We start from the raw sequence: 17,885 nt of genomic DNA on the forward strand, positions 1-17,885 counted from the left end.
GAGTAAGTGCTTGTAGTGCTTCATCAGCTGGTTGAAAATTTTGGTTGGTATTCTGTCAATTTCTGGAGCTCTGTTGCTGACTGATACCTTCAGAGTAGCTTGGACTGGATTTTTGATCATATGATTGATTCCTCCTGAAATGGTTGATTGTCGATTAGGTTTTTTTGGTACACTGACTCTATATTCTTTGCATCTTTTTTTTGTTTATTTAAAATAAATTTATTGCTATTGAATTTTTTTATTGGATTTCCACAGAGTTCACTTTCCCCTAACATTCACTACAAAAATAAATTCAGTTCTTTTTTTTTTTCCTGTGCTTAGGGTCACCGGTGTGTTCTATTTTTTTTACATTTTATTAGGAGCTCATACAACTCTTATCACAATCCATACATATATATATATACATCAATTGTATAAAGCACATCCGTACATTCTTTGCCCTCCTCATTTTCAAAGCATTTGCTCTCCACTTAAGCCCTTTGCATCAGGTCCTCTTTTTTTTTCCCCTCCCTCCCCGCTCCCCCCTACCTCATGAGCCCTTGATAATTTATAGATTGTTATTTTGTCATATCTTGCCCTATCTGGAGTCTCCCTTCCCCCCCTTCTCTGCCGTCTGTTTCCCAGGGAGACAGTCACATGTGGATCCTTGTAATCGGTTCCCTCTTTCCAACCCACTCACCCTCTACTCTCCCAGTATCGCCCCTCACACCCCTGATGCTGAAGGTATCGTCCACCCTGGATTCCCTGTGCCTCCAGCTCCCATGTGCACCAGTGTCCTTTGCATCTTCTTCTGATGTTTTCTGTATCATTTTTTTACCCATAGACTCTTTCAGTATTTTAACTCAAGGTTTGAATTTTCTCTTCAGTCCTTCCCATTGAAGATGTCCTGAGCTCGTTCTTTCTTGGTTTTCTAACTCTAGGTCTTAGCACATTTCATTATAATACTTTTTCTTCTCAAGCTGCCCTTTGAAATTTTCTGTTCAACTCTTTTACTTCATCATTTCTTTAATGTGACTTAGCTACTCTACGAATATGAGCACATTTCAGAGTCTCTTTGGGCGACCTCCATGTAGATCTTTTCTTTCCTGTCTTTTTAGTGACGTTTTGCTTTCTTCATGTATTATATACTTGGTGTCATTCACAGCTCATTAGATCTTCTGTCATTAGTGTTGAGTGCATCGGATCTGTTCTTGAAATTCAGGTGAGTTATACTTAACATCATACTTTGGCCTTGTGGACATATTTTAATTTTCTTCACCTTCAACCTGAACTTACATAGGAGCAATTGATGGTCTGCTCCACAGTCAACCTCTGGCCTTGTTTTAATTGGTGATATTTAGCTTCTCCATTATCTGTTCCCACAAATGTGGTCATTTTCTATCTATTCTATCTGGAAAAATTCACATGTCTAGTTACTACTTGTGTTGCTGAAAAAGGTATTTGTGACGAAGTCATTGGTTTTGCAAAGTTGTGTCATGGAGACCTCCAGCTTCATTTCTATTATAAGGTCATATTTCTCGACTACTGGTTTTCCTTGTAGCTTCCAGCTTTTGCATTTCTATTGCCAATAATTATCAATGCCATAGAGAGGTTACTTTTTTCTGCATAGATTGATTTTAGTTCGCAGGTAATTAATGGAGAGCTTCAAAAAAGTCATGGAAACTTGAATCAAAAGGTAAAAATTAAAAAAATAATGGAATTTTCCCACTAACTCTTTGAAACTTTTATATTTGTCAAAATAAACCCCCTGATCCAAAGTCACCACCGTCAAGTTGATTTCAACTCATAGTGACCCTATAGGACAGCATTGAACCACCCCTGTGAGTGTTTCCAAGACTGTAACTTTCTATGGGAGTAGAAAGCTTCATCTTTCTGCCAAAGAGTGGCTCGTGGTTTCAGACTGCTTTCTTTGTGGTTAGCTGCCCAACCCGTACCCCACTGTGCCATCAGAGCTCCTTGATTAGATTGCTATGTCCAATAATATGCAGCTCTGCTGTTGCACTGGCTACATGTTTGGCTGCAACCGAAAGATTGGCAGTTCAAATCTACCATCAACTCTGAGAGAGAAAGAGGTGGCAATCTGCATCCATAAAGACTTACCATCTTGGAAACCTTATGGTTCAGTTCTCTCTTCTTTCTAGGAGTCAGATTCAACTCCACAGCAGTGGATTTTAATTTTGGTGTATGTCCAACTGGGAGACCCTGAGTAGTATAGATGGTTAATGCAATTTACTTCTCGTCAAATGGTTGGTGGTGTGAATTCACCCAGAGACATCTCAGATGAAAGGACCAACAGCCTACTTCTGATTCTATTTCTGAAATACCAGCCATCCAAATTTCTAGGGAGCATGCATGATTCTATTCTGACACACATGGGATTGTCCAGAGTTTTAATGGACTTGTGGGCAACTAGTTGGATTTACTGTGGTTAATGCTCAGCAGATAGTTGGGAATTATCAACTTCAAACCAAACCCAGTACCATTGGGTTGATGCTGACTCATAGTGACCCTATCTATATAGAGTTTCAGAGACTATACATCTTTATGGACACAGTTAGCCTCATCTTTTTCCCAGATAGCCACTGGTGGTTTTGAACCACTGACCTTGTTGTTAGCAGTCCAACATTTATTCAACAGCACGTCCAGGGCTCCATGGTTGAGAATGCCTATCTTTCTAGATCACTGCTGTGGAATTGGTTCAGATTGATAGCAACCCTATAGCACAGTGTAGAATTTCCTCCAAGGGCTTCTGAGACTAACTCTTTATGGGAATAGAAGACCTCATGTTTCTTCCACAGAGAGGCTGGTGGTTTTGAACTGTTGACCTTTCAGATAACAGCTCACTACAGAACCCACTATGCCACTTGGGCTTCTAATTGGGAATGTAGGATCAATTTATTTAGAACTGAAATGAGCCCAAGAACTAGTCTTAGAAATTTGGAAGTTATCTGGATAAAGCGAATACTTGAGGAAGAGGGGTCTTTGGATAGCAGAGAAAGCATTTCCCTTGACTGTTCTAATAAGTGAGGTCGATTCTAATCCTTCCTGTCACGTCCCCTACACACGCAGGCTCACTTACCCACACATAGTTATTGCATCTTCAGGAAAATGGCTTTTCAAATGAGATGATATCTCTCAAGTGTCCCAAGAAATTTCCAGTTTGTGGAACAATGGCGTCACATGATAATGGAAGTTTTCAAGAACTTTTTGAAGACTCCTTGTATTTCTCAGCCTCTGTTCACCTTACAGAGTCTCTTGGAGTAATCACACTGAGGGTCAGAGCGTCATGGATTCAGTCGCATTTGTGACTCCCAAATCTGTGTCCCCAGAAGAAAACATTGTGAGGAGTTGTCAGGCGCAGATCGCCAGCTGAATGGGCACAGCTCCTCGCAATGCATAGCTGACCCTGGACAGTGTATCCTCATTTTCAGACCTGCCTTCTACCTCTGCTTCTTTGATCAGCTAACGGTCATCACTGTCCAACCAAAAACCTGGGAATGTTCTTATTTAATCAGTAGCTAACTGCTATTGTCTTCCTGCTAAGTCATTTCAAAATCCATTCCCTGTCTGAGTTGGGTCCCCAGTGAAACTGCCTTAAAGCAAAACCCAACAAAACCCCCAAATCTGCCATTGAGTCAATTGTGATTCATAACAATGCTAGTGGACAGCGTAGGGTATCAAATTCCTCTTTTGGGTTAACAGCCAAGCACTTTAATCCTGCTGCCACTGGGGCTCCTTCGTGACACTGCCTTAGAATGCCATGCTTTTTCTCTGACATTTAACTCACCACCTTGTTCTCATCATCTCATGATTTTTAAGTCTCTGTACATCATCCCCCCCCCCAGTCTTATCATTTTACCAAAGCATTATTTCCAAAAAAGTAAATTATTATTCAAAGGTCGAAGGACTTTGAGTGATTCCTCACTCACTGACTGCCGATAGAAAATGATGTAGTCCCTACAGGCCTTCATCTTTTGCTGGCTAGTGTTCATGCTTACATTTCCTTAGTCTTACCAGACTATTAACAGTTGTCTGAACATAGTGTGATGTACCATGTCTCTCTGCCTTCTTGCTGGAATGCTCTTCCCCCCTTTCTCCTCACCTGTAGACTTTTGAGGTTCCTTTAAAATCTACTTGTAAAGGACTACCCTGTGGAACTCTCCCAGGCCATACTCTAGGCAGAATTGTCCAGTTTTCCCATGGGCCACTGCTACACCTTCAGCTATACTTGTTATTTGTATTATAACTTGTCCTTGTGCCTTTCTTTAAAAAAACAAAAACTAGGTTAGGATCAAAGAAGAGTTTCTGGTTGATGCATAGGGCTAAGGGGTTCAACTACCAGCTAAATAGTTGGAAGTTCAAAAGCATTTCCTGGTGCCTGGTGCCTCAGAAGACAGCCTCCTAAAGGTCACGGCTCACACAGGTTATTATTAGTCGGAATTAATTCAGTGGCAGTTAGCAACAACAAAGTCAAAGAACTGAATGCCCAGCAGTGTTTGTCATGTGTTCATTTTTTCTCCAATAGTTTGAAGACTTTTCCTGCTACTTGAGGCTGGAGCAATAGGGTTTTATTTCCAAATATACCTTAGTATGTACAATTATTGGTCTAAAAAGTCACATTGATATTTTTATGGCTGCTTTTTTGGTAGCTGTCTCTTTATTGGGTGTACCAGATTATAGTTATAAAAAATGTCCTTTGCTACAGATAAGTAAAATAACAAATTATCTGATTAAAGTCTTCTGTAGGGCTTCAATAGAGTCATTTAAAAATTTAAAAATCTGATTTCTATTTGTGAGAAATATAGTCCTAAAATATGTGGTGATGGTTTACTTCTTACTTATTTTGGTTGTCTTTTTAATGTGCAGGGGGATGCTGACACTGCAGCAGTGAAAGTGGAGTTTGATGAGGAATTCAGTGGAACGCCTGTAGAAGGGACAGGAGAAGAGGCACTGACTCCATCAGCTCCCATGGTTAAAGGTCCGAAACCCAAAAGAGAAAAAAAGGAGCCTGGTAAGGAATTGTTATAAAGTTTTTTACTTTCTTTCTTTTTTTTTTTTTTTTGAGAAAAACTATATGTAGAAGGTATTAGGTTTCTTTATATTGGATTTTCCCTGTAGTACTTGAAATAAGACCTTCCATTTTCTTGAATATTTATTTTTATAATGAGTTATTCATTTTAACCCACCATGCCCTCATTTGAACAAGCAAACATGGTGCCAAAGTCTAAATTAAGAGCGCCCCCTGGGGGAGGATGGGCTCACTTTCTGTTGGTCTTTGTCTTCTTGCAGCATCTGTACACTAAGGCATTCCTTGGGGATTGCCATGCTTCTTGGCAGCAATCTTCCCTTGAATCTAGAAGTTTCAGTGCAGAGGCCCCAGGGTCAAAGACTATACTTCACTCTTGGCTCTTCTTTTTATTGTGAATTGGGTGAAAGATTTCAGAGCAGAGCAGTTTCCAACTAATACACATTTTGTTTCATCTCATTGATCTCAGCCCCCACAATGTAACATCACGTATCCTACTGCTTCCATGTGGTTCCTTTCCCCCTGCCTTCTCCTTTCCTAACCCTTCTAAGCTTGGGTGAATGCTGTCTTTTTCATCTCAAATGATTTGAGTTTCTAAGGTAAGCGTACTTCACTGGTAGTGTTGTTCTCTGTATAGACTTGTCTATTGTGCAGGTAAACATTGACTGACAATAGTGGATTCACTTCCAGACTTACAGGATGACTAAGGGCCATAGTTGTAGGTCTTCTACCAGTTTTTATCTGACCAGTAAGCCTGGGGTCATTTATGGTTTAGAGTTTTGTTCCACATTTCTCTCCCCTTCTGCCCAGGACTTTCTAATGGGATGCCTTTGTGAGCAGTGGTGGTAACCTGGCACCCTGTAGTGCTTCTCTCTCAGGGTTGTGGAAGCTGGTGATTTGTTTCAAAGTAGTCCTTCAGTAGCAGGTCAGGAGCTTTTAACTCTCTGATACCTACTCACCAAAGTCGGGTGTAGAACTAGCCCCCTTTGTGGACTAGCCCCACTGCCATAGGCTTGATTTGAATTCATAGCACCCTCTACAGGGTTTCTGAGACTAAATTTCCTTGAGTAGACAGACTATAATCCTTAGCCCCTAGGCTCAGCGACTCATTCCTTTAGGATATTTGGCTATTATCCAAGCAGTTTTCATAACTTTGCCTCCTTGTGTCTCTCCACTTTTATGGATACATTTGCTGCAAAAGTAAATGCACACATAGCAAGCAATACCTTCTGTTGAACATATGCCAGGGGGCAGGGTACTGCCCCCCTCAAACAAACAAACAGACAAACCGGAATTGTGCTGGGTGGAATGGAGCTTTTTTAACATGCATGTTTTTTCCCCTGCTAAGCGAGCATCGAACAATTTGCTTTGAGTTAGTGTACCCAGTAGTGTCACCTGGGAAAGTTCTCTGTGGTCACAGTGAAATTTTTTGGAAACGCAGATTCACTGGAACTTTGTTTTTTGTGATGGTCATTTTAAGAGTATGGTGTGAGGCCGTGAAATTTTGTTCCTGTTTGGGAAAAATGCCACAGAAACTTGTAATGTTGAACCCAGCTTTACAAGGACAACACTTTGGGAAAAGCTCAAGTGTACGAGTGGTTTATGCATCCCAAAAAGGTGCAATGTCGATTGATGACAAACCTTATTCTGGACATGCATCAACTTCCCAAACGGATGAAAATGCTGACTTGTAGTGCATTTGGAGTTTGTCCACCAGGTCAAGACTGTTAATCAAGCTTTCTATTTAGAGGTTCAGAAAAAAATTGCATAACAGTTTGCAGCAAAAAAGGCCAGATTTGTGGCAGATGGGGCACTGGTTTTGCTACCACGACAATGCACCTGCTCTTGCAGTCATCTCACTGCACCAGTTTTTGGCAAAAAGAACATCATTCCTCTCTTGCCCTACACACCTGACTCACCCGACCTCACTCTGTGTGACTTCTTTTTGTGTCCGTGAATGAAGAGGGACATGAAAGGACAGTGATTCGAGGATGTAGAAGAGGTGAAGAAAAACAAACAAACCAGGGAGGTGCTGTGCTGTCAGCCATCCAAACAGATGCATTTGAAAAATGTTTCCAAAAATGGAATAGCAGATGTGGCAAATCTATTTATAATAGAGAATCCTTTGAAGGTGATAAGGTTGTTTTGTAAAAACAAAATTAAATACATAGCTTTAAAAAAAGGCTCCGGGTTTGTTTAGGTACCCCTCATCTAGTATGTGTGTGTGTACAGTATACTTTTATTCTCTTGTATACCCGTTCAGCCCTTTTGTGTATCCACATACCAGCTCACAGATCATTGTTGTTGCAGGATTGATTAACCGTTTTAGTTTTATCAGTGACATTTGTACCAATATGGTTAACTCATTGCCACCATTTCCTCTTTTAGGTGCCAGAGTGAGAAAGACACCTACATCAGCCGGTAAAGCCAACACAAAAAAAGTGAAGAAACGAAACCCTTGGTCAGATGACGAATCCAAGTCAGAAAGTGACTTGGAGGAGACAGAACCTGTGGTTATTCCAAGAGATTCTTTGCTTAGGAGAGCAGCTGGTATTGACACATTTTATGTTTACTTTATTGTATAGAATATAATTTGACCAAGTTAGTTTTACTCAAAGAAGTTGATATTGTTAGTATTATCCATGTTAACTAACACCCTAAGCTATTAGCTTTTCAGAAGTTTCTGTTCACAGGAGGCCAAGAAGCAAGAACAAAAACCTCAGAACTTTGTTCTACCAAAGTTGGGCATAAAGTAAATTTCTCTAAAGTGAATCATACTTTTTTACTGATTTTCATTATAAAGTTGTTGGTAAACTTAACCTTGGCAGTACACCAAGTCCATGAGAAGATTTTTGTTTTCTGCTTGAATTGTGAAAAATGTTCCCCTGCTTTGAGAGTCTGATTCTGAGCACACAGTTCATAGATGATTGAGGTGTGAGTTAGGCTGCAGAGTTCTGTTTGCAATCACGTGTTGCTGTGAAGCCTATGATTTGATCCTGCCTGAATCTGCCCTAGCTTGGATTCCTTAGATAACTAAAATCACGAGAATTTTCATTTTATAGATTCTTTTCCAATTTTGTTAAATCCTGATTCCCATACCTCTGGGACATACATGTTACGTGTCAGGCACAGAAACCTTTGAATCTATAATTAAACAACTGAACTTCTTTTCCTAGCATACATACACCTATAGAGTTTAGTATAGTGGACGGTTTAGGTGAATCTTCGTTACCTAGTACTGCTATAGCAGAAATACCACAAGTTGTTGCTCTTAGTCGAGATGGAGTCAGTCCCATTCCATAGTGACCCTATGTCCAAAATATTGCCCGGCCCTGTGTCTTTAAGGCCACAAGTTTATGGCTTTAATGAACAGCAATCTCCTCTTATCATCCACTTATTTGTTGACCAGGTCAGTGTCAACTCATTGTGACCCTAGAAGGACAGGGGAGAGCTTCCCCTGTGGGTTTCTGACACGGCAGCTCCTTAGGAAGGAGAAAGCTCTTCTTTCTCCTGCAGAGTGGCTGGTGGTTTTGCCCCACTGACCTTGCCGTTGGCAACCCGACACATTAGCCCTACCCCAGGGCTCCTGTTTCTTCTCACAGGAGGTCTCAGGCCCCGCCGCACCTGCGTTAGGAGAAAGCTCTCTTTATTGGCGCTCCTTTCAGCGGCCGTTCTTTCCCTCCTGGGTAATTTTCATATGGTTTGCCATCGCAGCCTTGGTGACGCAGTGGGGTAGATTGAGCTTCCATAGTTCAGCAGCTTGAAACCATCAGCTGCTCTGAGGGGGGAAAATGCGATTTCTACTCCTGGAAAGATGTGTGCAGTTTTAGAAATCCACAGGGGGCAATTCTACTCTGTCCTGTAGGGTTGCTTTGAGGTTGAAATTGACTTTATGGAAGTGAGTTTGTTCCCACCCCCCCCCCCCCTTCCTTGCTTTTGTGCTTAATCTCTGTATTCCCAAAGTGGTTGCCTTCAGACATGCCCCATGGCTATTACCTCCCTAACAAAGAACATCCGTTCACAAATGGAATTGCAGCCACACAATGTAAGGACTTCAACACCTATCTTTGAAGTGGACATCATTCAATCCATAGTCATGAGTAATTTAAGTGAGATGAAGGAGCCTGTGTGGCATGATGCAATGGATTATCCAGCGGAGTACTAACTACAAAGTCAGGAGTTCTAACCTCCTCGCTCCTCCTCCAAAGAAAGATGAGGCTTTCTGCTTCTGTACAGATTCTCAGCTTAGGAAACCCACAGGGGCGATTCTACTCTGCCCTATAAATAAGGCCATTATGAGTCTGAATCGACTCTATAACGGTGTGTAAGTTAGATAAAAATTACCTATTAAATGTTTCAGAATTGTATTTAGGCTTTATTTTTTCTTACAACAAAAATGAAGTATCTGATTTTTAAATTTAATAATCATAGTAGGCCTTGTAGTAAAATTTAATTGTTATGCCAATGTGCCTTCACCGTAATTGGTACCTTTTTATGCACCATATTAAATTACTATTTTACTAATGTACGGAGGGCTTATGCCTAAATTTTCAAACATCACTCTGTTCTTTTACAGTAAAACTAGCTCCAATGAGAAGATAGAAGTTTATCTTAGAGGAGTTTAGTACTTTTAAAAGAACTGAAAAATTTTCTTCTGTACTTACAGAATGGGGAATCTTTTAGTACTAGTCGTTTGTGTAGGGGCTGTATTGGTGCAGCGGTCACATGACTACATTTCAGTGGATTTAAATTTAAGTAATATTTCCAAATATGAGAGCAATACCTTAATCTATCTGGTGAGTGTTCTCCTAACCTGAGGCAGAACAGCATTACCCCTTGACCTCTATAAGATAGAAGTTAACATTACTGAGGCCAGAAGTTGTTGGCCTCTAATCTCTAAATGTCTGCCTTTTTTCCCTTTATGTATTTTTAGAGATAATTCGAATATTTTAAATGGCGTTATTAGTAATATTTCATATGAATAGACGTAGAATTGGAGTTTGATGTTTATGTCTTCCTTTCTTCTAGCTGAAAGACCTAAGTACACATTTGACTTCTCAGAAGAAGAGGATGATGATGCTGATGATGATGATGACAATAATGATTTAGAGGAATTGAAAGTTAAAACATCTCCCATAACAAATGATGGTGAAGATGAATTTGTTCCTTCAGATGGCTTAGATAAAGATGAATATACATTTTCACCAGGCAAATCAAAAGTGACTCCAGAGTAAGTAGCGAAGCAACTGCTATTCCGGACTATGGTGCCCCAGTTAGTTGTAAACCCGCCAAACAGCTTTTAGTGAGATCTTAAGAAATCAGTCCAAGTATGGTCTTCCACAGGAAAGAATACATTTTGTTAATTTTTGGCTGCTTCCATGGCTATTATGATAGTTTAGAGCAGGAATTGGCAAACTTCTTCCAAAAAGGGCTACATAGTAAATATTTTTGACTCTGTTGCTGAATTCCACTCTGTCATTGCAGTGTGAGTGATTTTAAATACATTAGTCGCAGTTGTGTTCTAGTAAGTCTTTATTTCTATAAATAGCACGCCTACAGAACATAGTTTGACAATACACAATTTCAAGAAAAGTTGCTAAATCTTTGGAGTTGGGAGGTGTGAGTTTCCTGTCTACTTTTGGCCTTGATGGGCTTTTCTTATGCATACTAATTAGGCATTAGACCTCACCTACTTTTGGAAGGGGGTGGGGTTCGCAGCGGCAGGAGCCCAAAGCAGAATCCTATGCCTCAGTGGTCAGACATGCCTGCTCTGTCTAAGCCCTCTCTCCCACACAGTCTCTATTTCTCTGCTGGCTTCAATAAATCACTGTAAGGGCTTCACAGAACTCAATGGCAATATGATGATTAGGCTTACTAGGGGATGCAGACTACAATTTAGGATCAGAAACAACTCGGGATAAAGTTCTTCAGTCAGGACTTTTTAGTTATGTCCTCAGGAAGGTCGGTCTCTGGTTCATGGCCTCGTTTAGCTTTTCTGATCCTCTGTTGGCCTTTCTTGGTCTTGTCTCTGCCCTGCTGTAGCAAGTGCTAGACAGCTTTTTAACTCTGCAAATCATTGCCCAGAGGCATTCCACTCTACCAGTTTGCCTCTGCTCAGAGAGCTCTGCAATCTTGCTGGGTGGACTCGCACCCTTGCTGTAACTGCCTGGTTCTGGGTGCTAGGAAACTTTTGCTTCATCTCACACTGGTCTTCTGGTTCTGCTGGCTCCTCTTGCTGTCTCCAGTGCTGTAGCTCTCCCTGCCCTGAGTCTTGGAAGTTCTCATCACAGGAAGACCAGGTTCAAAGGATAAGCTCCACTCTGAACTTTCCTTCTTGGTGATAGGGAGGCCTCCTCTTTCCACCTCTGGGATGGCTCATCTAAGCCTAGGGGGAAGCCAAAATTGACCAATCCCTTTGTTAGGTTGCATACAACTTATTTGCCTAATCACACCCACAAAGGTGCAATGCACCTTATTTGTTTTAACTAGTTGTCTACTCCCTATGGTGGACCACAAACACCTACCCAATCATTTGATAGAAGTTACAAGAATATGACAAGAAAGATCTTATAAAAGTGATCTATTGTACTGCAAAGGTTTGTGAACTATTTCAGATGTTTGAATAACTTAAAATTCTAATTAAATATTAAAATTATAATTTAAAATATAACATAATTGAAACCTATCAGAGCTTGTATGTTGCCTGCCTATAGTTTAGGATCAGAAATAGATCATCTGCTGTGATAGAGACTTACTCTTTTTGGACTTTTGCCAATAATTTTCCAGGGCAAAACTCTGAAATGATTATTTCTACCAACCATAAAATCTAGTATAAAGGTATACTGAATAACTGTAAACATTTGCTCAAATGCCATTGCACTTTTGTGCTAAAAGAAATTATTGGATTGTCTGATGTGTGTACATGTGTGTACGCTTAGTTCCTGCTTATGTGTGTGTACTTGTCAGATGAGAGAGGAAAAATGGTTGCTTTGTCATTGACAAGCAGAAGAAATTGAGAAAACCAACATTGTATTCTGTAGTAATAATTCTGAAATATATTTTGCAGATAACTTATTGGGGTTAAGACCAGATATTTAAATTCCATCCTTTGTGGAACTTATTTTTCTTTCTCATAGGAAGTCTTCACATGACAAAAAAAGTCAGGATTTTGGGAACCTTTTCTCATTTCCCTCGTACTCTCAGAAATCAGAAGATGGTAAGCTTATTTAATTTTTTATTGATTATTGTTGTTTTAATGTAGAAAACAACAGATATGGCATTAGATCATGACTTAATTGTAAACTTTTTATGAATAGCAAACTTACCTTCCTCTTATCTTTAACTCAAGGTGAGGTTTACTGACTTTCCTGAGGTGATTCCCAAGCTATGTGATAAAAGCAGGTTTCATATGGAAGTAAAGCATTTAAGTAAATAGACAGGTGCTCCGTGTGTGTGTATGTGTTGCCGTTGTTTACTGACTGAAAGAAAAGTAATGGAGACATTTAGGAAAATAAAAAATTTATTTTGTATTACAGTATACATGTATAATGTTCATGTGTAGAACCCCGATGGAGCAATGGTTTAGTACTCAGGTGCTAAGCAAAAAGTTCCTGGAAAAATTCCATTATGTTTTAATTCTATTTTTCCACGAACTGTTAAAGGTCCCTCAAAATACACATAGATCTGGTATTTGTTATACATAGAGAGATATACATTGTGTGTGTGTGTGTGTGTGTGTGAGACTGAACATGTCAAAACTATTACTTGAATCCATTTGTAAAAAGATCCTGCTTTAGTGTGTTTGTGCTGAGAGAAAAAAGAGGGTAGGTAAGGAAACATGGAGAGGGCGGATAGACAGATAGTCAACTAGTCTGAGGGCAAAAGGAAACCTATGTGCCCTTTTAATTAATCTTCAGTGATTTAAAAGTAATGTAGAACTATGAATGCCTACTGTTATGTTAGATTTGAACATTATTATTGATAGTTCTTGCAATAGAATTAGATGTGAAGGCACTAAAATAATCACAGTGAGGTGTTAAAAAATCATGATTATTATTTAATTGATCAGTTAATGTTTTAAATGATTAGCACCCGGTACTATTAAGAATTTTATTTTTTATGCATTTCTGTATTTAATAGATTTCATTTTTGAAGCATAGCATTGGTATTTTGTACTTTTGTTTGCATATTGTAGATTATATGATCACAAAATAGAAAGTTATAAGATCCATTATTTACCAAAGAAAATTGATCAGCTGAAAAGGCTCAACACATAGTTAAGAGGTGTTCTTTAGAATTTCTTTACTTTGTATCTTTCTAGATTCTGTTAAATTTGACAGTAATGAAGAAGATTCAGCTTCCGTTTTTTCACCATCATTTGGTCTGAAACAAACAGATAAAGTTCCAAGTAAAACAGTAGCTGCTAAAAAGGGTATGTCCGTATGTGTGATTTTGTTACACCTGATTCAATGAATATAGAGATACAGGGAATTCTAAAATGATTCGTGACTATTTGCACTCAGACTTTACTATAAAGCTATGACATTTTGACGCGTGTACCAGGACCTCTTATTTTCTAATCAGGTAAATAATGCAATGCCAGGAGGATCTCGTTTTAAAGCTGTTGCCGTTAGAATCCCTGCACTGATATCTCAAGACAGCTCTTGGGTAACACTCTTAGGAAGCTGTTATATTGTAGAGTGGGTTAAAAGGTGGCTTAGTACTAGCCTGATCCTTTATGTAGATCATGCCTTAGTCCATCGTATGCAGAAACTAGTCCGTCGGGTTGGGGTCTTCTCCCTTTGTGTGAAGTGTTTGTTTTTCATAGCCTTGCATTGTTTACAGAATACTTGGAAGTGATTGAGTCTGGTACTAGTACACACTTCTTTTTGAGGATGAACAGTGTTAGTGCTGTTTGAAAGACAACACTTGAAAAAACCAAACTTCTGAAAAAAGAAAGAAAAGCACGAAAAAACATCTAATTGGGATGTGCACTATATGAGGGACCCTTCAAAAAGTTTGTGGAAAAACACCATTCTCTTTAAGCGTCATCTTTCTACGAAATTTTTGAAGCCCCTTTAGATACAGACAGCATGTAAATAAATACTATGGTCTACAGGATCTTGAAAATACACAACACCATGCAGACACACGTGCACTGAATGTAGCAGAACACCAGCCCAAAGCCTCTACTTACTCTGAACATATTAGTACCATGGTGAAAGTTTTGTTGGTCAATTAACTAGTTGACTAGCCCATGAACTATTACCTGTATCGCTTCGTGAACCCATAGGAAACCTCTTTCTCTTTGCGGCGGCATTACTGAGGGAAGGTGGTCACATTAGGGCTAACCCGAGGGTGTGTGTTTTACACACTGGCTCTTAGAGATTGTCCAAGAGGATGACTTAGCTCCCAGAGTAATGATTGACTTGCTACCCCCATAAGTGGCTTCCTTCTTCTTCATTGTCTTTCTCACTTGCCTTTTTCTTCACTTTCCAAATGCTTGGTATTTGAATCCTTGGCTTGGTGTGCTTCTGGGAACCCAGACTGAGACAGCCCCATCACTTCCCTGTCACTATGCTAATGTATTGATGTGAACATCTGGTAGCCGCCTGAAAGTTGGGCAGCTATATCACCTCTTTGAACATCAACCTGTTTCCCTCATTAGGCTGTTCACCCATATTTAGCTTAATGAGTTAGATTACACAGAATATTATAACAACTACTATTTGATTGTTTCTCCAGAAGCTGAACCATGTGCTGATTAAATAATGGACTGCCCATGTAGTATGATCTCAGGCACCCAAGCAAGCTCTCTAGAACAGTCTCAACAGGAGACTGCCTCTTTAAGATCCTTTGTATTATCCACCCCTGCCCCCCCACCCCCCACAACACAAAACAAACAGAACCCCAAACAATTGGCTCCATTTGTTTACTGTGAAAAGTTCATTCATAGAACTCAGGAAGCTGACTTCTGCATACAAAGTAGAATTGAAAGGAGCAGTGCAAACCTGGAAGCTCTGGTAAGGAAACACTGACATGTAGAACACCAGCAGCGACAGAGAACGCCAAGCCTGCACTCCTGACTGGTGGCCAGTTTTGTCCAGCAGTCTCCCAGGGAAGAAGAGCCTGGAGAGCTCTAGGGCTCCCTCTACTGTTGGCTAAGAGAACCTTATCTCCCTTACTTGCAAGTGGAGAGAGGAATATATTTTACATATAACTTGTGCTTCTGTATGTTTGAATAGAAAAATATGTTTAATTTGGATCCATTCAGTCAGTTTCCCCCAAAGTAGTTTTTATTACTCACACAAAAACAAATTTATCCATGTAAACATAGAACTGTAGATGAAGCTGGAAAAGAAACAAGGTAGTTTCTTAAATAAAGAGATTTCTAAAGCAAAATGCATCAAAACAAAGACCTTGGGTTCTATTGAATAATTACATAGGATTTTAATATTTCTTTCCATATAAAAGTGCTAAGTTTGGATTCAACTTTTTATCAAACATGAAGCAGTTTGTGTTCACGGTATTTGAAGATCCTATAAAATGCTTTCCCTTTAAAATATTTTAAAAGTTAGAATTTAACACGGTTAGACTTCAGTTATAATTAGTTCTCTGATAAATATCTTTCCCCTATTGCTTTTTAAAAGTACTGTTTAACTTAAGGGCATTGTTTAAAACATCTCACTTGAATCATCTACAGGCAAATTATACTTAATTAAGTGAACAGCATTGTGTCATCTATTACACATGATCTGTCTCTACACTGGCATCAGAGAAGCCATTTTATTAAGACTACTCAGTTTTGCATCAGCCGTAAGAGAGTCTATTGCTACTCCAGCTTCTTTTGTTGGACTGTGTGTGTGTGTGTGTGTGTATTAAATTGACCTATGAAATGGAAATTTACTTCATAGGAAAACCATCTTCAGATATAACTCCGAAACCCAAGAGAACCCCCAAGCAGAAGAAAATAGAGACTGTAAACTCTGACTCAGATTCGGAATTCGGCGTCCCAAAGAAGCCCGCAACACCCAAAGGTGAGCATGATAATTGTATGATGACTTAGCTTTGTGGAACCATTTTAGTGCCTTTCCTATTTCCCTTTAAATTGCTTATTCAACAAGTAGTGTGTCTCTTGGCGCTGAATTACGAGTCTGAAAGAACTATAGCAGTTTTTGGCCTGGTCACTTTAACAACTCAGAAATTAGACTTGACGAGTTAACTCAGCAGTGGCCTAGGACTAGTGTCACCCAGAGTGGTAACTCAGCACCCCTCCTCCTTTATCAGACCCTGCAGAATTTTTAGTAGTGCTTACTATCAATCTAATTTTAGAATAATAGGGGGTGTAGTGGTAAAGTGCTTAAACTTAATATTTCTTAAGTTATATGAATACAAACATTCATTTTATGAAATCTTTCTACGTATTATTTAGCTACAACAGTGACTCTCAACCTTCCTATTGCTGAGACCCTTTAATAAAGTTCGTGGTGACCCTCAACCATAAAATTATTTTTGTTGCGACTTCATCGTTGTAATTTTGCTACTGTTAGGAATCGGGCAACGAGTGAAAGGGTTGTTCGACCTCCAAAGGGGTCTCGCGACTCACAGGTTGAGAACCACCGAGTGACAGCATTTTAGTACTGAGTGCATGGAAGCTTTTCCCTCCTTTTCCTTTAATTCCCACTTTATTCTCAAAGTTACTGTAGTAGGTTCACAAATGCTAATTACAGCTAAAGCACCAGAGTATTTGAAAGGATCAGTGACTATAAAAGTGCCAGCAGCCATGAAGCACAGCACATGCTTGTAAAGTATGCAGAGAAAAGCATATGATTTGAAGAGTTACTGTAATTGGGTATTAATGACCACTCTGATCAGAGCACGTTAGCTTAGTCTTATTGATAGAAGTAATATGGGCTTACAAAACATTTGTTGTAAATGGATATTTTTATAGAAAATGGTGAAATTTATAGTCATCTCAGTGTTATCCATAATTTGCATGCTTAAGAATGATTAGTCCCCTGCAGCCAACTCACTAGAAGTGGTCATTAAAAAGGATGGGTGAGGGCTATGTATCAAGTGTGAACTATTCAAGGAGGCAGAGCGTGGGCCTCCTAGGAAGTAAGATAGGTTCATCTAGAGTCACATAAGGTAATCAACATACCCCCCCCCCAGGAGCCCATCCCCATGCCCTAGAATTGGGAAAGTTCCATAGGAAACTTGAAAATAATATGAGAAACAATATGCTCTGAAGGCTGGTGCACAACCTTGTATCTCACTGATGGGTATTAATTGACATGTGATATGAATTTTACTTAAAAAGGTGGCTTAAATAGGAGATGCAGCCCTGCCTAGAAGAGGCTGGGCGGCAACAAGTCATAGTGGCTGGGGAGAGGGGTGTGCGTGCTTTCACAGGTCCAAAGCTTTCACAAATTCAGAACTGGTATTTCATGGATTCATTTAAGTAGACGATTCTAGGATTGTTTGGGCTATCTTTCTAGTACAACCTAGTAAGTATAGCTCTCAAGACTGAGAAGGAACACAGATTTGACAGATAATTTCATCATTAACACTAGGAGTTTTTATTCTAAAATTGTTCTACTTATAAAGTGTGGGTTGTTTGCACCTAGTTGTGGTAAGATAAGAAATTGAGTAACCATTTAAATCTTTATGATAACGTGGTGTTACTGTGACATACATTAAGCATTTGATTACTTTGACAAGTTAATATATTTTAGAAAGGTATGGGTATGATTTTTTGGAAAGAAGCACATGTAATTTAAAATGCACTCTTATAAAAACTTTGCTTCAGGTTCTCCAATCAAATGTGCAAAGTAAAAATGTTTTATTAGCTACTTGGTCA

General features: G+C 39.4%; 1 protein-coding gene across 2 annotated transcripts in view; it reads left to right on the forward strand.

The window, feature by feature from the left end:
- The window catches only part of TOP2B (DNA topoisomerase II beta), a 76,174-nt gene that overhangs the window by 56,330 nt on the left and 1,959 nt on the right, over positions 1-17,885 (forward strand). For both annotated transcript variants that reach the window (XM_075547144.1, XM_075547145.1), the window contains exons 29-34: positions 4,867-5,011; positions 7,415-7,576; positions 10,055-10,256; positions 12,163-12,242; positions 13,347-13,457; positions 15,940-16,062. In XM_075547144.1, the coding sequence (XP_075403259.1) occupies positions 4,867-5,011; positions 7,415-7,576; positions 10,055-10,256; positions 12,163-12,242; positions 13,347-13,457; positions 15,940-16,062 (823 nt within the window). The remainder of the gene's footprint in view (positions 1-4,866; positions 5,012-7,414; positions 7,577-10,054; positions 10,257-12,162; positions 12,243-13,346; positions 13,458-15,939; positions 16,063-17,885) is intronic.

The sequence above is a fragment of the Tenrec ecaudatus genome, chromosome 4 (assembly GCF_050624435.1).
Source record: "Tenrec ecaudatus isolate mTenEca1 chromosome 4, mTenEca1.hap1, whole genome shotgun sequence".
Lineage (NCBI taxonomy): Eukaryota > Metazoa > Chordata > Mammalia > Afrosoricida > Tenrecidae > Tenrec > Tenrec ecaudatus.